This window comes from Clarias gariepinus, chromosome 4 (genome assembly GCF_024256425.1).
Source record: "Clarias gariepinus isolate MV-2021 ecotype Netherlands chromosome 4, CGAR_prim_01v2, whole genome shotgun sequence".
Classification (NCBI taxonomy): domain Eukaryota; kingdom Metazoa; phylum Chordata; class Actinopteri; order Siluriformes; family Clariidae; genus Clarias; species Clarias gariepinus.
This window is the reverse complement of record NC_071103.1, coordinates 13,141,340-13,165,460: the sequence shown is the minus strand read 5'-3', so window position 1 is coordinate 13,165,460 and position 24,121 is coordinate 13,141,340. Positions and strand designations below refer to the sequence as shown.

At 36.3% G+C, this 24,121-nt stretch overlaps 3 protein-coding genes across 3 annotated transcripts; 2 read left to right on the top strand and 1 right to left on the bottom strand.

The window, feature by feature from the left end:
- The first annotated feature begins 3,669 nt into the window (after nucleotides 1–3,669).
- On the top strand, nucleotides 3,670–6,681 carry tlr21 (toll-like receptor 21). The gene has a single exon (XM_053494421.1). It carries the CDS (start codon nucleotides 3,736–3,738, stop codon nucleotides 6,679–6,681), a length of 2,946 nt encoding a protein of 981 aa, XP_053350396.1. The 5' UTR covers nucleotides 3,670–3,735.
- A 926-nt stretch (nucleotides 6,682–7,607) lies between these two features.
- Nucleotides 7,608–15,380, bottom strand: LOC128520261 (uncharacterized). The gene is made up of 5 exons (XM_053494422.1): nucleotides 15,292–15,380; nucleotides 15,121–15,220; nucleotides 12,094–13,529; nucleotides 10,875–11,023; nucleotides 7,608–8,093 (listed from the first exon to the last, which is right to left on the bottom strand). The coding sequence occupies exons 3-5, from the start codon at nucleotides 13,517–13,519 to the stop codon at nucleotides 7,608–7,610; spliced, it is 2,061 nt and encodes a 686-aa protein (XP_053350397.1). The 5' UTR covers nucleotides 13,520–13,529; nucleotides 15,121–15,220; nucleotides 15,292–15,380.
- A 1,009-nt stretch (nucleotides 15,381–16,389) lies between these two features.
- On the top strand, nucleotides 16,390–23,227 carry pafah1b3 (platelet-activating factor acetylhydrolase, isoform Ib, gamma subunit). Its single transcript, XM_053493543.1, has 6 exons — nucleotides 16,390–16,539; nucleotides 18,237–18,327; nucleotides 18,498–18,587; nucleotides 20,328–20,444; nucleotides 20,763–20,885; nucleotides 21,869–23,227. Exons 2-6 carry the CDS (start codon nucleotides 18,247–18,249, stop codon nucleotides 22,124–22,126), a joined length of 669 nt encoding a protein of 222 aa, XP_053349518.1. The 5' UTR covers nucleotides 16,390–16,539; nucleotides 18,237–18,246; the 3' UTR covers nucleotides 22,127–23,227.
- Nucleotides 23,228–24,121: the final 894 nt, after the last annotated feature.

The window sequence follows — 24,121 nt, the reverse complement described above, 5'->3', positions numbered from 1 at the left end:
TACTTCCTCTTTCTGTTCTTCTAAAATGAATGTCTCCAATGTCTTTTGGTGAGTAAAAAACGCACATACAGAAGGACATTCACTTCTCAAAGATTTGCACAGCAGCATCTGACAAAGGTAAGGTGTACAATCATAATAAGCATTTATTTTTACTTAATTAGCCAATAAATGTATTCAAGCAGTAAGAGACATTTAAATGCTTTACTGTATATTTCATGTTGGCATAATCTTTTCAGTAAACTTCTCAAGTACCTCATACTTTGTGTGAGAATATATTGCAAAACTAACTTTTAGAGGCATACATATGTTATTAAAAAAGAAAAACTAAGCAGTTAAATCAATGAATATGCATACAGTATACATTATATAGAAACAATCACTGAGCACTTTAATAGGAACAGTATATTAATAGTTGTCTCTTAATTTTGTTCTCAAATGGTCATGCCATGGATTCCAAAAGATGCTGAACACATTCCTTTATAATACTGGTCCGTGTTGACATGATGGCATTAAGCAATCTACTGCAGATTTTTCAGGTGCATGTTCACTTTCATGTCTGCATCATATTTATTCATATGTCTGCAACATATTTATTATTGTTCATGCATTCACATATTTAGGTACAGGTTCTTAAATTCAGCTATAAATTCAAATTTGGTCTATTCAGAACTGGTGACTGGTAAGACAACTGTATTTGGCATGTTTCTGAAAAACAATAGAGATATTGAAAAAATGATGTTGAATAACAAATTTTGGACACAAAATCGTTAATACTTTGCTTACTTTTGCTCCATCAATAAGAGTATTTCTCAAAGAAGCCACAGGTGGATAGTGTTTGCATGTTGTTATGCAACACACAGACTGATTGACAGAAGATGGGTCAATTGTAGCAATAAATAAGTGCACAATACTCAAACATACTGTGGCATGCAAGTAATGATTGATTGGTGTAAATGGGTTTAAACTGTCCCAAGAAAACTTTTTAAACATTATTACACTTCCTCCAAAGCCCTTCACTGTTGACACAAGACAGAGTGGGTGCATAGACACATGATGGTGACAAGTTCTGGCCCTATCATCTGATCCTATTTAAGATTAATTGAACTGGGCTATATTTTTCCAGTCATTAACTATCCAATTTTGCTGAGCCTGTGCCCACTGTAGCCCCAGGTGTCTGTTCCCGGCTGCATCCCATTCTATCAGCAAAAACTGCTGACAATCCATCATTTCTACTCCATTGGATCCTGCTGTATAATTCTGTGCTCACAATGCAATCAATGACCAAAAGCTCACTGACACCAATTTAGAAAACATGGCAGATGCTGCTGCAGGTGTCTTTCAGGGTGTGCCTGTACTTTGTCAGCTTTCCATTCAAAAGTCAATTTTTGTACTACGGTGGAGGAAGTAAGTTTTAGTTTTTGCCCATCAGAAGTCACGAACAGATCCAGACCCATTTTGTCAATTATTTTCAACCAGCTGGTTTCAAGGCAAGTTATATTGGATGCATGATGTCAATTATATTAAATTTCATACAGGTGACCCTATCAGGGTAACCACATGGTGTAAATTCACATCATTATCCATGGCTTAAACCTTCCCCCCAAGCAAGCATCAGTCCTGTGGGGAGAAATGTCTTGTTAATGAGAGAGGGCACAAGAGGGGTTCGATTTTAAATGACGGGATAGCTGCAATAACTATTGTTACATCTACAGTATGTGATACAGCAAAGCTTCTCTCAATGCGGATTATGTCAAACTGTGTAGAAAGAACAACAAAATCAGAAGACATCAGCTTTCACTTCTGTCAGTCAAAAACAGGAACCTGTTAAATCAGCAGCAGCCACAATCTACAGCATGCCATGAATGTTCTGTACTAGAGGGTCTAAGAAATAAAATTACCTTGATACTGTAAAAATGCTTTCAGGTCATATTGCTCTCTTACCCTTGGTAATAAGAGAGGAGTGCGCACTCTCTCTCTCTCTCTCTCTGTCTAAAAAAAAAAACACTATCATAATAATGTACTATAAATAATAAATTATTTGCTTGCAAGAGGACTAATCTAGGCCATCTAGTAAGCTGTACGACATAGCTTCCATGTTCCTGTAATGCTATGATTGGTGACAATGCTATGTATGTGGATAGGATGGTCCACTGTGGCAACACCTATGAAAAGCAGCCAAAAGAACACTGACAGATAAGATATAGCTGCATGCTTAATCAATATTATTATTATTATTATTATAAATTTAAACTTTTTTAAATTTATGTTTATGTCGATGTTAAAAAATGAAAATCGGTTTGACAGTTTCACTCTGATGAGAGCTTTCGTAGTTCTGCAATGCTCTCCCCCTCCCTGTGATTCAGATGTGGGAAAAAAACGAAATACACCATGGGAGAGTGTTCTGAGGAAACCAAACAGCTTGTTTCCAAGAGATGCACAGTTTATTTAGTTATATGGAAATGGTTTGGGAAGCAAAACGACTAATTTATTCCAACACCTCAAACAGAACAACATGTATAAAAAGGACGTGTGTGGTGCTGTGAGCTAAACGAGACAGCAGCAGCACCAAAACACCTGCTAAAAAACAGCCTCATTTTCCCCCACTGTATCCCATATGATAAGGAGGGGCCTTGATGGAAAGATATTATTGTACTGATGTTTTTGCGTGATGCGTCGCTAAATTGTGCCCATATATCACAGTTGAATTTATTCCCCTTTTTATTTATATGCTCAAAATAATCGACACCCCTTATGAGCTTCCAAGCTTAAAGTATTTTTCAGAAACATGAAATGCAACATAAGCCAAACGTTCCAAGCCTTAGTAATCTGGCCTAGAAGAGGGTCTTTATATGGTGGAGTGGGGGCTGATGCTGTGGACAGGCCTGTGTTCCTTGCCACATGTAAAATGCTGTCAGGCACCAGTTTGATTTTATTTAGCATGCAAGTTGCATGTTGAACAATTTTAAAATCTTTTTTATCTATTTCTATTCTATTTTTACAATTTATTTAACAATTTATTTTATAAAAAGTAATGTAAGTCTGCAGCTTTCACTTTACAAATCCCTAATATTTTATTAAATCACTTTATTTCTCTAGAATAACCAGAACTTTTAAAAACTGGTAAAAGTTTGCACTTTATTAATTCCCAAAAGAGGTTTGTACAGTATGTTGTTGTACTGCTTTTTGTCTTTCTTTTTTTGCACTTTTAGTTCAAAAAAAGTATTTAATATGTTTGATTATATTGTATTTGCTTAAATAAAAAAATAAAAAGACATCTATCCTATCTAGTGTTTTATTCAGTTTAAAAAATTTGAGAATAAATTTATAGAACATATCCCCCAGCTCTATATCGAGATCACATTGAGCCAATATAAACTATAATGACAAATACCTATATGCAAAATACCTATAATACTTTCAATAGTAGCTGTGATTGATGAAAACACAGTATTAGCGATGATTACAGCTGACAAGCTCAACTGGTCCCTTGGTCATAAACCATGTACGCATGTGATAATTATTTGTGGTATACAGTATCTGCCTTTGTATGTTTTTTTTTTTTTTTTAAGTTTGCCCATGAAAAAATAGTAGAAGTAAAAATAGTATAAATAGCAAAATATTTAAAAGTAAAACCCGATTAACAGTTTTTCCTGCTTTCTTTTTAGACAACTGTGGCTCACCAGAAAAACCCAGAGAATCCAGATTGTGACCTCAAGATTAGTTCCTACAAGGACAATGATAGCTCTACACAATATGGAATCATTCAGGAAGAAAATACTGATATCAGTGACAATAATCGCTTCCATATTTCAGTTCAGCGTGAGCTACAGTTTCAGGAATTGCATAGAACGTTATCGCTCTTCCCATAGAAACTTCACCTGCATCAATCGCCCTGAGCAGACAGTTAATGCGATTGTGGGAGACATACCAGCATCTGCAACTACGCTCACAATCTCTGACTGCACACTTGTAAACATTCCTCCTCAAAGCTTCATTAACCTGACAAATCTCAGGAGCTTGGAACTAACCAACAATCGCATGAGTTACATCCACGAAGGTGCCTTTGCTAAACTAGGATATCTTCTCACACTGAATTTGTCAAGAAATCACATGGTTTATCTCAACTCTTCAATTTTCCATGACCTTCAGAACCTGAGCACTTTAATTCTGGCAGAGAACAAACTAAAAAATATATCTTCTGACGCTTTTTCTAGTTTGTCAAAATTACGGTTTCTGGATTTGCGTAAGAACGAGTTAATGAACTTCTCAGCTGTGGTTCAATCTATATCAAACCTGAAAAATTTGGAGAGCCTGGATATTTCCTCCAACAATCTTATCACTTTGTATCACTCAGACAGACTGCCACAGTCACTTTCCCGTCTTTATCTTGGTAATAACAAGCTGACCACACTGGAATGCAGGAATGACTCTTTAAGTAGTGTCAAAGTGTTGGATCTCTCTTATAATACAGGGTTGTTAAACCAGGCTTTCATTGGTCTGAATCTGAGCAATTTGACATTACTCAGTCTGCGTTTCACCAACATTTCAATAGTAACACTTCTTAATCAAACTAAAGGGATGATGACATGGTATATAGACTTCTCAGGTTTGGGACTAACAGAACCCCAAATGGTAGTTTCATTGTGCAAACAACTGTCATACTATCCAAATAAATATATTAAAAAAATGCACCTTCAGAAAAATAAGCTACAAGGTCTGAATAATAAGACATTATCTGACTGCCCTTATATCACTGATGTTTTGGACCTTTCATTTAATGAGCTGAAGAACACAAACTGTTTGCAATTCCTTGAAGGACAAAAAAATCTTAAAAAACTTATAGTTGAACATAACCACTTTACCAGTCTAATAAATTGTAAAAATCACACAGAATTTTCCCACTTGAAAGAACTAAGCTACCGCTACAATCGCATTCTTCAAGTAAGTTCTTTTGCCTTCAATCATGCACCAAAACTAACAATTCTTAAACTGAATATAAACATAATTGCCTACTTGGATCACAAAGCACTGAATGGACTTGAAAACCTTATTGAACTTCGACTGGATAACAACCTTCTGACTGATCTCTACAACGACAGCTTTGAGGACCTTCATAGTCTTCAGACACTCAATTTACGTAATAACCAAATTTCGGTCATCTTCAACAACACTTTTTACTCCCTCAGAAATCTGAGCATTTTAGATCTAGGTGGGAACAAGATAGCACATTTAATGCCACTGGCCTTTGAAGGGCTAGACAGCTTAAAAAATCTTTACTTGGACCGCAATCGTCTGGGAAAAATTGATGGTCAGTTGATTGGAAGCCTGCATCGCACATTGCAAGTGTTAGATTTACAAGGCAATTTCATCCGCTACCAGACCGATTATGCACACTCCCCATTTGTAAATCTTACAAAACTGACTGACCTTAAGTTAGATGGACAAAGGCCATATGGTATAACTTTATTACCTCACGCATTTTTTCGTGGTCTCACTTCACTAAAAAGACTTTACCTTACCAACAATCGTATCTCTTCTCTCAGCAGTGACACATTTGACGACCTAAAAAACTTAACATTTTTAACCTTAGATGATTCATGTGTTGGCGTTGCCCAACTTAAGCCAGGAATTTTTAAAAATCTTCACAAGCTGGAGATTTTAACAGCTGAAAACATGGGCATTGGGTCTTTCTCAAGAGACGTGTTTGGTAATCTTACAGGATTGGAAAAATTGAATCTTAACAAAAATACAATGCAGACATTGGATGTAGACTTGCTGGAAAATTTGACTCATCTACAGTATCTAGATGTTAGAGGGACACCTCTCAGTTGCAAATGTCCTAATAGCGAGCTCCAAAATTGGACGAAAAACCAAAGAGTACAGATTGTATATCTTTATAACCTGACCTGTCCAGATGTCAAAGGATCATACTTTTACAACTTTGACACCCATGTATGTTCAGACTTTGGAGTGTATTGGTTTGCCTCCACCTATGTTGTAACATTGGTCCTAACATTACTTCCACTACTTTATGTCAAGCTCTATTGGAAATTTAAATATGGCTACTACGTTTTTCGCTCTTGGTTTGGCGGGCAGTGGCGTCGTCTTCGGGAAGAGGAAGAGAAATGCACATATGATGCTTTCATCTCCTACAACTCAGCAGATGAGGAATGGGTGATGGAGCAGCTTCTCCCAAATCTTGAAGGGAGTGGGTTCCGACTTTGCCTCCACCACCGGGACTTTGAACCAGGCCGCAACATAGTGGACAACATTGTGGCAGCCGTATACAACAGCCGCAAGACAGTGTGTGTGGTCAGCCAAAACTTTCTCCGCAGTGAATGGTGCTCTCTGGAGATCCAACTGGCCAGCTACCGTCTTTTTGATGAGATGCAGGATGTGCTCTTACTTGTTTTTTTGGAGTACATCCATGAGCGCCAATTGTCTGCCTATCACCGTATGAGAAAGGTTATGTTGAAAAAGACTTATATACAGTGGCCAGGGGTGGACTGCACAGATCCCAACAAGGCCCGTGAACTGTTCTGGAGGCAGCTTAAGAGAGCTTTAAGGAGCAGCAACAGTAGAAGCCAAGACGAAGAACAGGTGGAGGAGAATGATCAGAACAAGCAGCAGCAAGATGACCAGGCCCAAATCAATGACGAGCCATATTACCTAATGCCCTAAGAACAGATTCACATTTTGTTTCTAGCCTTCTTAATACTGAAGAAAAGTGAAGGGAAATATGTTTATATTTGAACGCAATAGATAGCTACCAATTTCTTTATTAATTACATTTTCCTTTAGGATTACTTATGCTAGCTGGAAACATATTAGGAATAAACAAAAACAGCCTAATCCTGTTATAAAAAAGAAATCAGACTCAAAATAAGACAAAAGCCAAAAAAAGTGTAAGAAATAAAGATGTAAATGAAATAATGTTTTATTATAAATCTGAATTCTTGTTTAAATGTCACTTAAACTTCAATACTGAAGCACATATGTTTTATTACTACACATGAAGTTTGGTCTTAAGTACCAAAAAAGCTTACACATAAAGCTGATTCACTGACAGGAGAACCCACAGGTTTCCTTTGATTCTCTATATCACAACTGTTACTGGACATGTTCATCAGTACTGTTATGTTGTCCAAACCACAATAATACATAATTGTGACATGTCAGTCAAAAGTAAATATTTTTACTTAAGAAGTATTATCTGACATAAATATGCATGTAAACAAATTCAATTTGCAGTGCACTTCAGTAACGGGAAATCACAGTCTGCTATTTAAGAAGAGTTAAAAAAATATATAATTAAATTATAATGAGCTTTTCTGGTCTGGCTTAAAGCTGACATTACAGAGCAGAAGTTCACACTTGAAAACAGAATGGATTATTTTCACTATCACACATTTTTATTTTTATCTATTTAAACTTTATGTTTTTAGAAAAATGTAGTGATGACGCTTAAACCTGTTAAACCTTCACAATAAAACTTGTAGCCTAGATAAAACGTTATATATAGCAGGTATCTTCTAACCAATACTAGAAATAAGAAATAGTTACGTGAAAGTCCATTCTTTTTTTACCATTTGGCAGAGTGTAACGGGTCATGGCAAATTTTTAAAAGAGTTAGATGGATGTGGAAACTGATAGTAAGGCTCATAACAAAACCCTTCAGGAGGAAAGAATGCTGAAACAGACGAGAAAGCACCAAAGTGCGGTTTAACACTGACACTCTCAGTCTCATGGTGAGGGGAACAACTCCTTAATTCTGTCAGAGAACCTAATGCTGAATGGGATTTCTCCAAGTTCTCATCTTGAAACAGAAAATTTAAATCAGGGTCATTTCTCCACTGTTCTAGCAGTGGCAGTGCAGTGCCATGTCTTCTCCCGCTTTCACCACTACCTACTTTTACTTGCTTCTGTGGCTCCAGGAAAAATGGGTCCAAAGTCCTATTTGTACAGTGATAAGACACTGGTGTTGAAGTTTGAGGCGCAGTAAAAGCCTGGTGCAGGGAGAACATCTGAGAGTTGGAGAGTTGCTTTGCACTAAGAGTATCTTGAGACTGTGCTGTTATACTCCACTGGCTCATCTACAGACAGAGGCAACAAAGCTAATGAACAACTACATCCATATATTATTGAATTCATTTGCAATAAGAAAATAATTGCTTAAACGATTTATTTTAGACCACTTAAAATGTTTATATTTGTAGAGCTAAAATGGTAGAGGCTTGTATAAATGTGCTAGAATGGTTAAAATTCACACAGCTTGTTTTTGTTACAGAAAATTTGTTTCCCCTTAAGTTGCTATTGTTCATTAATTTTGAAAGATGCATCTAAAGGCAACTAATGAGAAGGTAAATGTGATTTTTACAGTAGGGAATGTAATGTGTTTTATTTTATGCCATCATTTCTTTTCCCAAATTGCCCTTTAAGAGAATGAACTTCATACGACCTTGCAGAAATATTTATACCCCTTGAACTTTTCCACATTTTGTCATGTTACAATCACAAACGTAAATGCATTTTATTGGGATTTTATGTGACAGACCAACACAAACTTATAAATGGTTTTCAATTATTATTATTATTATTTTTTTTTTACAAATAAATACCTGAAAAGTGTGGCATGCATTTGTATTCAGGCCCACCCAGAGTCAATACTTTGTATAACCACCTTTTGCTGCTATTACAGCTGCAAGTCTTTTGGGGTAAGTCTCTATTAATGTGCAAAGCTGGTAGAGTAAAATCATCTTTGCAAAATAGTTCAAGCTCAGTCAGATTGGATGGAGAGTGTATGTGAGCAGAATTTACAGGTTAAACAGGTTCTTAAATGGATTTAAGTCTAAACTTTGACTGGGTCATTTTAATACATTAATATGCTTTGATCTAAACCATTCCATTGTAGCTCTGGTTGTATGTTTAGGGTTATCCTGCTGGTAGGTGAACCTCCACCCCAATCTCAAGTCTTTTGCAGACTCTTACAGGTTTTCTTCTAAGATAGTCATGTACTGTCTTCATCCATCTTCCCATCGACTCTGATCAGCTTCCCTGTCCCTGCCGAAGAAAAGCATCCCCACACAACATGATGCTTCCACCACCAAAACATAGCGTGTTGCATTTGGGCCAAAAAGTTACATTTTGGTCTCATCTGACCATGAGCACCTTCCACGCGTTTGCTTACTTTTATTTTCCTTCCACTTCACAATTATGTGCCTCTTTGTGTTGGTGTATCACAAAAAAATCCCAATAAAATGCATTTACTTATGTGGTTGTAACGTGAACAAATGTGAAAACATTCAAGGGGTATGAATACTTTTGTTCAATCAATAAATCTTAAAAAAATAATACAAAAGGACAGGTGACAGAGTTGATACAAACAAAACACCCATTACCATTCACCCATTCACAATTTACATAATCCCACTCGGTCTGATCCTTCAACGTCATGGTCTTAACTATCATTTTTATGCCGACGACATTCAACTTTACTCTATCTGTATACCTACTCCACCTGCCCAAATTGACAAAATCTCTGCTTGCGTGGAGAACATCAGAGATTGGCTGAATAAAAATAAATAAATAAATTAAAAAAACTGAAATAATTTTCATCGGAACCCCAGCACTCACCAGCAACATTTCCACCAATTTCACCTGTAAGATTGCTGGCCCTCACATCAAAACATCTACTTCTGTCAAAAATTTAGGAGTAATCTTTGACTCCACACTCTCCTTTCAGCCTCACATTAAATCTGTCACTAAATCTGCATACTTTCATTTACGCCGCATTGCAAAACTGTGTCCCTTTATCAGTACCAAAGATGCTGAAACTCTTATCCATGCATTCGTCTCATCACGCATTGATTTCTGTAATGCCCTAATCTTTTTAATCTGCTTGCCCCCTACATTCCGACTCGTTCACTACGTTTCATCCAATTCTGTTTTTTTTTTTTTGTCCCTCGGTACCAACTTTCTTTAATAGGCGGGAGATCATTCAGTGTTATTGCTCCCAAACTTTGGAACTCTCTACCACACACTCTCCGTTCTGTTAACAACATCTCCATATTTAAATCTTTACTCAAAATTCACTTGTTTTCCGAATGTTACACCTGAATCCACCTGTCCTCTGCATGTTTTTTTTTTGTCTGTTTGTTGACTGTTTTCTACTCATTGTAAAGTGTCCTTGAGCTCTGGAAAGGCGCTATATAAATAAAAATTATTATTATTATTATTATGATCATAACTGAATGAGAGACCTGTCAATACATAGAAAAGATGGCCTCGATTTTACCCTATTCCCTATCCGTGGATCCGTAACAGAAAAAGATTCGAATTGCTAACGACTTGTTTAGGCGACTGTGAGCTGACTCTTTTTTTTTTTTTTTATAGACAAAAACTTCGTTTATTGTGCACTGTCGGCGTCACAACTTTGCAGATAGTTTATGTTCACATACAGCTACATGACACACTGCATGGAAGATCATATTTGAAAACGCTTTAACATGTTTTAAGTAAACACAGCATGAACTCACTATTTAATCAGTAAATTGAAACACTTAGAAAACATGAAAGCAGCTGCCTTTCAATGTGTGTATCTAATTCTTTGACTGACAATTTTATTATGCTATCAAACCTCAAAAATAATGGCTTCATTTTCAAGCTTTTAGCCCTACGTATCCTGAAGGAAAGGCTTGGACAAAACATTAATCTTTCCTCCACCCTAAAACACGATTGCTGTCCAAAGATTACTTCTTCTGTTACGAATATTCTTTGGATAGCAACTTTTGTCATTTCTGTGTGCTAGGGGCAAAAAAAGCACATTTTTGTCAAATTTGTAAACATAATGCATATCTGTTACATCAAAGGCATACCGTATCTTGGCAGGGTCGCCTGAGTTTTCTAAAAAAATCCTGAGGTGAGTGCATCTCCCAAGTTTTTTTCCTCTGCCTCTTAGAAGTTGATCCTACTTCCACATTCTCACAAAAGGCTTCTTGTAGACAATGGTTTTGTGAGCCATTATCTAGCACAGACAACAATAAATCTATATTGTTTAAAATCAGAAAACGGCAAATATCAATATTCACACCTACAGTATGTTAATCAAAGCAAAATCCAGTTGTTACACTGCCTGGTCAAAAAAATTATTATTATTATTATTATTATTATTATAAAAAAGCTAAAAAAAAGCCCACATGCACAGCTTTGATTATGATGTACAATGTGCTCACCAGTTCATGTGTGTAAATGATTCCTTATGCTTCCAGAAACACAGCAAAAGTCCATTGATTTGATATCATTTAGTACATTCAGGTAAGTCAACTTACTTATCAAAATACTATGTCCAAAAGATTTTACAGTGGGCACTACACAGAATAGCAGTATCGCTCCATGCACTGTCCCTTCTTACCTTTCCTCATTGCTCTAAAGTCCAATGCTATGCTCACTAAACTCAAGTCTTTGTTTTCTGTGACTCTATTTCCACTATTAAACATAACTGATTCCTACTACTACAGTGGAACCTTGGATTATGAGCATAATTCGTTCCGGACGAAGCAGGGTCATATTTCAAAACACTCTTAAACCAAATTGAATTTTCCCATAAGAAATAATGGAAACTCAAATTATTTGTTCCACAGTCCCAAAAAATAAATACATGAAAATAATTAACACAAAATATAAAGTAAAATTAAAACTAATTAACCTGCACTATCCTTTTAAAAAAAGTAAAAATAAATCCCAACAGATAAGTGTTAAGCAATCCCAGGTTTACTGTAATAATTTCTACTCTCTATTGTCAATTTCTTTTTTCACAATGCATCTTTACTACGTGGTTAAGTGATTTCTATTCAGGATATTTTTATGTTTAAGTAATCATGTTTTTTATGATATTGAGAATTGGCAGTTCAGCACTATCCTACGAATTTTAATATTGTTTTATATTAACATTCCATTAATATCAAATCTCCTTAGGTGTTGTCTTTACTTTTTTAATTGGCCAGACAGTGTAGATGTTTTTATAATTACACCATGATTACAAATGATTACTTGGCAGTAAATGATTCATGACCACTTAATGATAAGGTAACATACCTGTCGGATATTCTGCTGTCTCACTCTGTTGATTAAATTCATGTTTCCTTGTAAAGATGGAATACATTTGCTTGTTGCCTAAATACTTTTGCTCTGAACTGGGCCAGACTTGCTCTGTAGAGTCTGAGGATGAACGTGGATCCTTTGCACTGATGTGAGAGTGCAGCCTACGTAGGCTGTGCTGGAGCTGAGAGCCATGTCTTTCCTGCAGTTGGTGCAAGAGCACTTTCCTGCACTCTGTCAGAAGAGGGCGGCAGTGTTGTAGTGGAAATGAATCTAGACTATTACACAGACCAGATGCCAGTCTACTCACTGCTTCCTCGTTGGATGAAAAATCAGGGTTTCTATGTTGACTTTCATCTCCCACTGGCATTCTCTTACTGTCCAGTGTGGGTGAAGAAAACATGAAGCTGGCAGGACTAGGAGCATCCAATTGAGCATTCAAAAATTGAGGAGAATCCAATTTGAAGAATTTTGACCCTACAGGAGTGTCTAGTCTTTTAGCAATTACCAAATCATGCTTCACATCCACAGCAGCTGCCTTATTTGTTCGCTTTTGGTCATGTCTGATTTTCTTTTTTGGAATGACCTTATGTTCACATGGGCTGACAGGTGTTCGAAAGGACTTATGAACAAGTTCATTTTCTGATGAAGACAAAATTACAACTTCTGGTATGTCTTTCTGATCCAAAGGGCTTCTGGAAAAAGCTTCATGAATCTGTGCAGAATTATGTGTCCGATCCCCACTAGGCATAGTTAGAGGCACTGTGCCATCTAAATTAGTCTGTACACAATCTGTTTGCTCTAATGGCAGTAACCTCTGGTCTTTACTTGCATATGCAGAAATGCCTTCCTCACTTGTTTCAGAAACCACAGCAGGAGGTGTTGAGTGGGGAATTAAACAGGGAGGGGAAGGTGAATGACTCGCTGTGGCCTGTCCTTCCTGTTTTTGATGTTTCTTTTCCTTTACCAGTCTTTCAATGTTGACAGACCTTACCTCATGGCTGAAGAGGCCTCTGATAGATGTAAGACGGCCTTCAGTAATAATGCTTGGCTTCTTTGAAGGAAATGGTTTTGCAACTGGTTTTTCTTTTCTGGAGAGGTTTAGTGAGCAGCTGCCTTGGCAATCTTGATACTTGCTGCATGACTCTTCGTCTTTCCTTCCTCTTTCACACTGTTGACTGTGCTGGTTAGATCTGTTGCTGCTCTGCCCCCGAATTAGATTTCTTTGTTTTATAGTTTTCAGACATTTTGTCTTTTGAGGCACTCTGTAACATTTCTTTGTTTTATTGTTACTACAAACTGAACTGTGGCAAGAAGCAGACATACTTGTATTGCAGGATTTCATCTTGACCTTCATATGGCTGTTAGACATGTTTGGGACAATTTGTTTGTCAGGCAGTGATCTTTTCTTGTAAGCCCTCATTATAAGCTTGCTAAGTAAATGCACACAAATGAAGGTAATTAGATGGACTAAGAGATCATTTGACCAACAGAGAACACAGTTAGCTAGGTAGTAGATGACTGACAAAATTGCAAAAAAATTAATTCCATAATCATCCACTGTTCACCATGTGTTTGTGTATGCAATACCGATGCGAACATTATCCTTGACTTACTGTATCTATTTTTATGTAACTAATTAAATTTTACCATATTCCTACATAAATGTAAATACATGTGCATACACCAATCAGCCATAACATTAAAAGCACTCATTATCTTCTTTTATAGACTTTTGTCTGGGGTTGGGATATATTAGGCAGCAAGTGAACAATCACTTCAATCACACATGTTGATGTGCTGGAAGCAGGAAAATGAGCATAAAAGTCTGAGAGATTATAAGAAGGGCCACATTGTGATGCAAAAAAGCTAGGTTAGAGCATCACCAAAATGACTGGCCTTGGGGTGTTCCTGGTAAGCAATGGTTATATATCTACTAAAATGCTGACCTCTGTCCACTGCTTAGAGCTCCTACAACGGGCATGTTAACATCAAAATTAAACCCTGTAGCGTGCTACTATGGAAGAAGGTAGCCTGGTTTGATAAATCAGATTTTATTTGACACCATGTAAATGGCTGGGTGCATGTGCATCACTTATCTGGACACAAAACGGCTTCAGCCTGCACTATGGGCAATATGCATGCTGGCAAAGACAATGTGTTGCTCTGGCCAGTCGCCGCTTTCAGTGGGATAACGTGCCTCCAGCACTAAAGAATCATTTAGGAACGTTTGAGGAACATGTCAAAGGGTTTCGGGATTTGGACTTGGCATCCAGATCTCAATTTGATTGAGCATCTGGGAGATTTGCTGGACTTACAGGTCTGATCCATGAATGCCGACCTTGCAGCTTACAGGACTTAAAGGGTTGGGGCCAACACCTTCAGAGATCTTGTGGAATCCATGCCTTGATAGACACAAATGGGGGCTAAAACAATATTAATTAGCTGATTTTATTATTATGGCTGATCAGTATGTGTGTGTTTTTATTATAAAGGCAGAAATGTGGCTTTACATATACATACATACATACATACACACACACATATACGTACATTTACATATGCACAGTGGTAATCAACGGCATTATGTCAACACATGCACATACAGTAATATAAAACGTATCAATGTATTATTACGTCTTATCGGCCGTGTTAGCTGCAGTGTTGTGCTACATGTTTAACTACCGATCATGGCGTCAGACCACCTGTCCCACTGCTGCCTGCTTTATTTGTTATCCTGCAGTTTCCCTATTTTATTAATTGATTTTTAACTCACTTATTTATTTATTTTTACCTTAAAAGAGTTGTCCTCTTTCACACAGCACCAGTCCAGACCTGACTCACCTCTCCAAACGACACGTAACGCTCCGGGAAAACCGTCTGCCGTTAATATTCGGTTTAATCTTAGCTTTCAGTCTGCATAACGTTATGGCTCTAAAAGCCCGAAATTGTTTAACCGATTTGTATATGATTATGGCTTTTTTTTTTTTTAAAGGCATTATGTGCTAGTATGTGTGCTCTTACCTTTGTTGAAGTTTCTTCTCTAACCAGTTAAGCCAAACAGCAGACCTGCGGTCTATCCCGTGTTAACTTCTACTCGCCGTTAACTTGAACGTTTTGTTACCTGGCAACGGGTTAGAAAGGTTAGTGGCACACGGATGATTGTTTATATAATTATCGAGGTGTATGGCCTACCCGTCTGAGAACAGTGAGCCTGGGGTATTTTAACGCAAGTTATTTAGCTCTTCAGTACATTATTCAGATATTTAAGAGCGACACTTGTGGGGATCATCAATCAAGTAGATCATGCAAGCACTCGTTTAAGGTTACAGGGTCACATGACCTGGAAGGTATAGAACACTAGTTATTGTTTAAAATTTATATAATATGCACAAAAAAAAAAACACAATAATATACAAATGTTAGTAAAGAAACGCGAGTAATTTTTATCCATTAGGACTTCCTATTGCCTTTGTTAATTTAACATTTCCTTAATTACCTCTATTAAAAATGTTAATTTAACATTATCTCGATTACCTCGATTAAAAATAAATAAATGAATCATAAAAATCCTCTTTTACCATCTAGCGTTCTCTGCGGACACAGATCATCTCAAACAAAGATAAGAGTTTACAAGCCTAACACTTAGTCCTTAACAGTAGTCTGACTTAAGTTTAGAAGTTAATTTGAAAAATATTTTCACTTTTTAACAGACCATACGTAGATAACACATTTTAATGCAACTATATCACAATCACATGCCTGCTTTTTTTTAACCAAACACCGCCATCTATTGGCTACATTTTGTCACAGCAGAAGTGTGTGGGAAATGCACTTGTGGAAAAGTGTACAGTACATAAAAAAATTACAATGAGGCTTAAAGCAAAATATTTAGGGTTATAATATTATCATAATTATTATTATTAACTTTAATTATTATTAAAATAAATTATTATTAATATATATTTTTGCACTGTGATTTTTTTCTTTACTTTATTTGTTTTTACTACTGCAAAAGGCAGTAGTAAAAACAAATAAATGCAACACTATTTATTTACAGTATTTACAGTACAGTTTTTCTATCTATCTATCTATCTATCTATCTATCTATCTATCTATCTATCTATCTATCTATCTATCTAATTTAGTGAGTAAGTAAAAGTGTAGAAACCTAAGAAGGCAGTATTCAGTATGCTGATGTGGAGGCGCTAATGAGTGAGATTTCCACTGATCGGGGATCGGGTTCTGATCCTGCAACATGATTTTAGTATTCTTTGCTCTGTTAATATAAAAATTAGAATCCACCTTTAATTCTTAGATAAATCACACAGCTCAGATTACCAGTGCGGTCACTCAGGGCTCTGCTGCACATGCCTTAAAAACTTGGTGCTTACGTCACTTCCTGCGTTTGGCGCGTCGCTAGTTTGCGGAAGCAAGAGATAGGTAAGAAAAAAAAAAATCCTGTTTATTTATTTAGTTGCTCTATTTCCCTTATGCTAAATACTGGCTTAACGTGTTCCGATCGTGTCATTGGTTTAAATGCTTAGTGAGATTATTTGTCCACCATAAGGAGTCACATTTCCTGAATGAAAGGCCTGTAGCCTCCCATTAACATCTGGAAATCTGCAGACGTCTTGCATGTATTAACGCCCACAATGCATGATTTATTTTAACTACAGATTCATTATTTAGCTTGTTATTATTATTTGCGACATTATGCTTCTAATTAATTAGAATTAGGAGCGCATAGGATACAGAAAACTGGGGGGAAAAGTCGCTGCAAAAAGGCACAACACGTTTAGCTCACACGCCCAGGATGGTCCAAGACAAGGGCTGTTTGTATAAAATAATAATAATAATCAATTGCTTTTGCAGAAAAACCCTGAAATTCTATATAAAAACGGAACTACATATGTTCTAATAAACATTAGAATAAAACAAAGATTTATTATTATATTACTTGCAGGACAAGTTGAATTGTTCTATTGTAAACATTATGCTAAATAAGTATCAATACAATTAAAACAATAATCATAATTAATCAAATTTGTCATATATCTCGGAATTATTTTTAACCAACCTGCCTATTTTAAATTCAATATCCAGAAATTAAAGAACAACGTTTAGTTTTTTATGTTCAGGCATTTTCCCCAACACAAATATTGTCATATGTTACACAGTTGAAAAGATCAGAAAACTTCTGAGAGGGTTTGAAAGTATATACACTGATCAGCCATAACATTATGACCACCCGCTAATGTTAAGTAGGTCTTTCATTCTGCAACCAAAACAACAATGAACTGTGTCTTCTGACAGTTTTCTATGAGAAACAGCATTAACCTCATCCTCAATTGAGCTACATTACCTCTTCTTTTGGATTGGACTACCCAGGCCATCCAATCCACACACCCCACATGCATCAGTGAACCTTAAACCTGTTGCCAGTTCACCGTTTTTCCTTTCTAGGATAACTTTTGGTAGGTCCTCACTACTGCAGACCATCACAATTGTCAAAGTAATTATTATTATTATTTTTTTTTTTTGCTGCCAACATTTCAACTTAAGGAAAAAAATGTTCACTTGCTGCCTAATATGTCCCACCCACTTCCAGGTGTCGTTTTAATGAGATATTATAACTGTAGCTACTATGATAAGGGCTAAATTGTAGTTGCTAGATAACTGGATCAGGGCAACTCCAAAACCACAGCTTTTGTGAGATGTTCCTGGGCTTCAGTGGTCAGGACATACCAAAAGTGATCCAAGGAAGGAAAACCGGCGACATCACGAAGTCATCAGCAGCCATAGCTCATTGATGGATGTGGGAAATGAAGGCTGGCAAGTGTAGTCGTCGTATCCAATAGAAATTGAGGAAAAGGTTAGTGCTGGTTCACAGAATGGTATCAGCTTATTACTGTTTTGGTGTCAAAAGAGGGGTCTACTCAATACTACAATATTTTATTTTCCGTATATATTGGGTTTTATGCGGGAGTTTGTTTTATAGTAGGTTTTAGGTTATCGAATGTTCAGTCTATATATGCACAGTGGACCTTATGGACAAAAATAAAACTGTTTTGCAGCAGACTATAACATAAAACATAACACTCACATGGTGCATGATTTTGTAATGTATTGGCTTTTAGAGGAACAGTAATGAGTAACGAAGATAGCAACCCTGCAGCCACCCCCACCCCCTGTACTGACATACATGGTGATGGACGATGGATGTCACTGGTAAGTTTGCTCAAAATACATTTCACATATAAGCAAACATACTTTGAGAAAGGCATAGTATGTGCTTTTTATTCTGGAGCACTATCTGCTTTATTTAATACATGCTTTTTTTTTTTTTTAAATCATGGCTTGCTTTAAAAAATTTATTGGACCCTTATTTCTCTGTACAGCACAATCGATTTGTGTCAGACAGTAAAGGGAAGGAACCAGATGTGCTCTTTGTTGGAGACTCACTTATCCAACTGATGCATGAGTTTGAGGTATAATTCATTCTTTTGATTCAATTACACAGACATCTGTAACCACAAATGTGATCATTTGCTTATTCATGAATGGTTTTTGCATAGTGCCGTGATGCTGATATAGTGGTATGAGTGACAGGAACTTTATAATTAACATTCTTGTTCTTTTTTTTATAATGTGTATACTGACAAATGTGGAATCGGTTTCTTAGTTTATCATGTCTTGCATCTTTGTACTAGGCATTACTAGAATGTACAAGAAAATTTGTGCTTGGTCTCATTTATTTGGTGGTTTGGGAAACAATACCTATTTGCCATGCAAAAATAATATCCCGTCAACAGTTATTCAGTGGTGAAATTTTAGTGCATGCATACTGCATAAGATTGAAAACCATTTTACATTACTTTGCAGTTAAATTTCTATAACTCGATACTTGCATTTTTAAGAATATACATTGCCTTTTTTTACAGAAATGTTAGTTCGTGGCTTTGACAGCTGGAGTGTAGAATCTGTGTAGGTAATCGGAGCTGAGACTGTTCTGTACACTTAATTGTAATTAGGGACTTTCCTTGGGACAAGGCAGGAAGCCAGAATGTTTGTTGAAATGTGAGTGCTTATACTGTACTTCAAGTGTTGAAGGATTAAGGTTACAACTATGACAGCTTATTTAGGGTTCGACTTATCATGCCAAGGAAAATAGAATTGCATTAATTCAAGTATGAGCTTATGAAAGGTGAATCAGAATGTCTGCCTATCTAAGTTTAACTAAAGATTGAAGTTGCTTGGTGCTGTGGAGTCCCAACAAAGCACGATTTTATTTAGCAAGCAAAATACACAGCTTAAAACCAGAATTTGAATAGAAAGGATTGCCAAAGAGGCAAACAGTAGGTGCAAGTGGAGATTTGGACATTCAATACAATTTGGGATCAACAAGCATAGACCTGTAGGAAAAAGGGATCTAGTGAATCGAACCAACAAACCATCAGTCGAGGTGCAGTAATAAAGGAAGCAAACTGTTTAATTCAACTACATTTAAAATAAAAGCAGTAGCAAAAGAAATAAATCTGAAGCAGTAATATGCATTTCATTTTTACCTCTAGTATTAATTATGGAATAATATATTTGGCTTACTTAATCCTTTATGGTATTCTAAATGCACTTCGTCTTTCCCGATGAAGAAAATGTGTCTTTTTTTGTATTTTTAAATAGTTAAATTTGTGCAAACTGTGTGTCTTTAACATAATGCACAATAGTCTGTTTAAAAATAACATCATTTTTTAACCTGATTGCAGCTATGGCCACTTGAACAAAAAATATATCATATTTGTGATGTTGCATCTGCACATTCAGACTAGTGTTGACATATACAGTATGATTCAGCAGAATGACTCAAAACACAGGAACTTTCATATGGAAACAGAAATTCTGTGTGAGGCTTGACAGGGAAAATCACGTATAATGGATGGGTAGTTGCTTTTAATTTTAACAAGCAGACTGGTGTTTTAATAGTTTAGGTTAACTACAGGCTAAACATCAGCAACCAATTTAAAGCACTGGTAGTGTTTGTAAGGACACTTTGGAAAACCAACACATACTGTACATAGCCGTTAATTGTCTTTTAATTTCTCCAATTAAAAAAGATATTTATTACTTCCTTTTTTTTCTCTTTTTTTAAGTAATTGTGATAGGTAGTGCTTATCATTGTTTGATCATATTTTTCTTGTTTGTACTAACATGAATGTGTATGTTGTTGACAGGTGTGGAGAAAGTTGTTCTCCCCACTCCATTCTCTAAATTTTGGGATTGGTGGAGATGCAACACAGCATGTCCTATGGAGGCTTGTTAATGGAGAACTGGACCACATCTGCCCCAAGGTACAGTCTTCCAGCTGGCTTGTTCTTCTTTTTACAGAAAGTTCAGTATGCAGTTTCTGCTATGGAAGTTGTTTATGATGTATGGGTATTAATGTATCATTTCATATATAATATTTTGTAATGTTTTTGATCAATATTGAAATTATTATTTAATGTTTATATAAAACATATTTATAGTTTTATTTAACAATAACATGGACCTTAAACGTAACTGTTTGTGATTGTGATTCCTCATAACCGATTATGTAACTAGTTGTATATGTTTATTTTGTATTTTTTTTTAAGATTAAAATATGGTCTTTCCTTTTCTATATCTAGGTGGTTGTGTTGTGGGTGGGAACTAATAATCATGGCCACACCCCCGAGCAGATCTGTGGAGGAATCATGGCAATTGTTAACGTTGTCCATGAGCAATTGCCTCAAACTCATGTTCTTGTACTGGTTAGTTCATTCTTTTGCTCCTTATCTCTTTTATAGCTACACTTCCTTCTGCTTCTTAATGCAACCTGATGTTGTATTATTTTAATAACACAAAGATCAGCCATAACATTAACAATGATCACCAATTATACACCAGAAAACTGGTGGCAGGATCATGGCCAACCAAGGCTCATCATCCCATGGGGACCAAAGGCCAGCCAGTCTGGTCTAATGCCACAGAAAAGCCAATGCAGCACAAATCAAATGTACCCAGTACGCCATAGCTAGCCACACACAGGGCTCAGCAGGCAAAGAGCCCACCAGCCTTTGAAATATCCACATCTCAATCTAATCTAGAACCCATGGGATACACCGGACAAAGAAGTCCAATTCATGGAGGCCAAAACCTGCTACCCACAGCAGCCAAAGCATCCACTGCCAATGTCCTGCTGCCAAATGCCACATCACACTCCTCAATGGTATTGTAGAGCCATGGATGGAGCGCTCAGAGCTGCTTTGTTTGCACAAGAGGAACCTACACAATACTGGATTTGCAATGTAAAGTTATGGCTGATTGGTACTGTATACCAAGATCCACTAAGAGAGCTGTACATTTAAGATGATGTTTATTTTATAAAACTTTTTTATTTTTTTTCATTAATTTATTTTATTTGCTATTTATTTCATATATGTGATACATGACTGCAGTCATCTGTATAATGAAAAAGTATTAATAAATTTTACACAGACACAATCCACAACATTTATTTACACATAAATTCATGCCTAAGGGCAGCGTAGCATAGCTAATATTCCTTTTGTTGTGGGTGGGAAGAAATTAGATATGGACACAGGAAGAATTACACACACACAGTAACATGAGCTAGAACCAGGTACCCTGCCAACCCCTTAAAGCGACTTGTTGCCACAGTTTGTGGGGTACAAAGGTCATAATAATGTTAGTATTTTATTTATTTTTTTTCTTTCTGTTCTTTCTCTATTAGGGTGTTTTGCCGAGAGGGAAGAGCCCAAACCCACTGCGGGAACGTAATGCGCAAGTGAATGCCCTGGTGCAGGCTGAATTGGCATCTCTCTCCTATGGTTCCTTTCTGGACGTCGATCCTGGATTCATCCAAACCGATGACTCCATCTCACACCAAGACCTATATGACTATCTCCATCTCACAGCACAGGCCTATCAAAAAGTGTGTCAGCCGATACACACACAGATTAAAGCTCTGCTAGAAATGCATGCACCCTGAGTGCATAAAAACAAATGAAGCTTCATACACTATTGTATACGTGTATCCTACACACAGAAACAACATCAACAACAAAAAAAACATAATACTGTTACAGACAAATATGTCACAAATTACACTAGATATAGTACACTAATAAGACCTGTACAAACTGTTTTACACAGACCACTCCATGCCATTTCATTAATTGGTTTATCAGTTAATGCATTACACAACTAATCATTGTATTCATTATTAGGGTCACGCTTAAACTACCATGACAAAAGCAGCCAATTTATTTTTGTTCTACCCAAGCAAAATTATTTTTAAGGAAACAATATTAGTTAAGGTATTTGGGAAATTTATAAACACGGCAGAGTTAACAAGAAGCAGTGGTTTGTGGTTTAGCCAAGTAAGATTTAAGTAAAAGCTTCATGAATAAATAACTTTTCAGTTTAGGAGCTTAGAAAATAGGTAAATAGATTGGAGAAGCGTTGACGAGGCAGAGGTTTTAAATACACATAAATTGAACTTTTTTTTTCTTAAAGCACTTATGATGTTCTATATTTTTTGTATAATGTTTATGTCTTTAATTCATAGAAAGCTTCAGTTAGTATCTGTGTCCTGGCTGTATGACCCTGTAAATATAATCTTTTCTTTACTTCAAAGTTTGCCTTAATAAAACATCAAATTGGCATATATACATACTCTCTTGACACAAGACAGTACAGTTCTCCAGCTCCTGTCTATGAGGACAACTGCATTATCTCTATTTTATTGTTGTTTTTTTTAGCTCCAACAGAACTGCCACAACTATAGAAAAGTCTAATTAATTTCATAAGATAGATCAAATGCATAATAGTAATGAAAATGTTAAACACTATACTGTGACCTGTAAATATTGCATTTCACTTGATGAGAATGTAGTGCGATCCAGATTTTTCTCTACATCCTGTCTTGTGTTGTTAATACAGAGGCCTTCGGTTACTTTTCAAGCCTGTTGGCATGTGATAAAGCTCTCAAGCGCTTCCATCGATAATTGAGGGCCAAATCTTTGACTAAACACTGCAATATGTAAATGTATTGTTTTAAAATGCTGGAATAAAACCAAGGACCCAACCACATGGCCATCTGAAATTAATTGGTATAAAGATTGAGATGAGCTAGACTGTTCTTTTCCATTAAACTAACAAGCATAAGGATACCGTAATTCTCAGTATCTTCATCTGAAAGGTGAAGACTGGGGGAAAAAAACATGGTTTGGTGAATCTCAATTTTTGTCCTTATCTCCACCACAAAATTAAAAGCCTTATTTATATTTGAAGGTGTGACTTATGTCCAAGGGTTATAACATAAGAACAACTGAGAATGTGCAGATTGTTTTGACCTGATTTTTTATGGAACAAAAAAGTGCATTATAATCATACAGTATGGGTGCATCTCAATAAATTTGAGTATCATCATCAATAATTCAATAAAAAAAGTAGCTTCAAGAAATGACTTAAATTACTTAGAATGTTACTTAAAACCAAAAAAAAAAAAAGGAAAGATTTTTAAAACAGAAATGTTAGGCTACCGAAAAGTGTGAACATGTACAGCACTCAAGATTGGGAAAGCCATTTTTTTCAGCGACTAAAATCTTCCTGGTATACGGCTACACTGACCTGATAAAACACTGTTAGTAGCATAGCTAATATAATATTTCTAGCTGTGTCCATATCTAATTTCTTCCTACCCACAACAACAGGAATATTAGCTAAGCTACTAACACAGTGGTAAAAGACCTGATAAAACACCAGCAGATGACATGGCTCCCCAAACCACCACTGACTGTGTAGACTTTATACTTCACCTCACTTGGATGCTGTACCTCTCCTCTCTTCCTCCAGACTCTGGAACCTTGATTGCCAGATGAAATGCAAAATTTACTTTCATCAGAAAATGGCCCACTGAACAACAGTCCAATCCTTTTTGTCCTTAGTCCAGGTAAGACATCTCAATGTTGTCTTTGGTTTA

Bases quoted from the DNA above. Each gene is read 5' to 3' on its own strand.
- tlr21 (XM_053494421.1), top strand. From the start codon at position 3,736: ATGATAGCTCTACACAATATGGAATCATTCAGGAAGAAAATACTGATA.
- LOC128520261 (XM_053494422.1), bottom strand. From the start codon at position 13,519: ATGAGGGCTTACAAGAAAAGATCACTGCCTGACAAACAAATTGTCCCA. The intron at 11,024-12,093 runs GTATGTTACCTT...TGTCTGTGCTAG, and splicing joins GACAGCAGAATATCCGACAG to ATAATGGCTCACAAAACCAT. The intron at 8,094-10,874 runs GTATGCCTTTGA...CTCTGTCTGTAG, and splicing joins GGCGACCCTGCCAAGATACG to ATGAGCCAGTGGAGTATAAC.
- pafah1b3 (XM_053493543.1), top strand. From the start codon at position 18,247: ATGAGTAACGAAGATAGCAACCCTGCAGCCACCCCCACCCCCTGTACT. The intron at 18,328-18,497 runs GTAAGTTTGCTC...TTCTCTGTACAG, and splicing joins ATGGACGATGGATGTCACTG to CACAATCGATTTGTGTCAGA. The intron at 20,886-21,868 runs GTTAGTTCATTC...TTTCTCTATTAG, and splicing joins AAACTCATGTTCTTGTACTG to GGTGTTTTGCCGAGAGGGAA.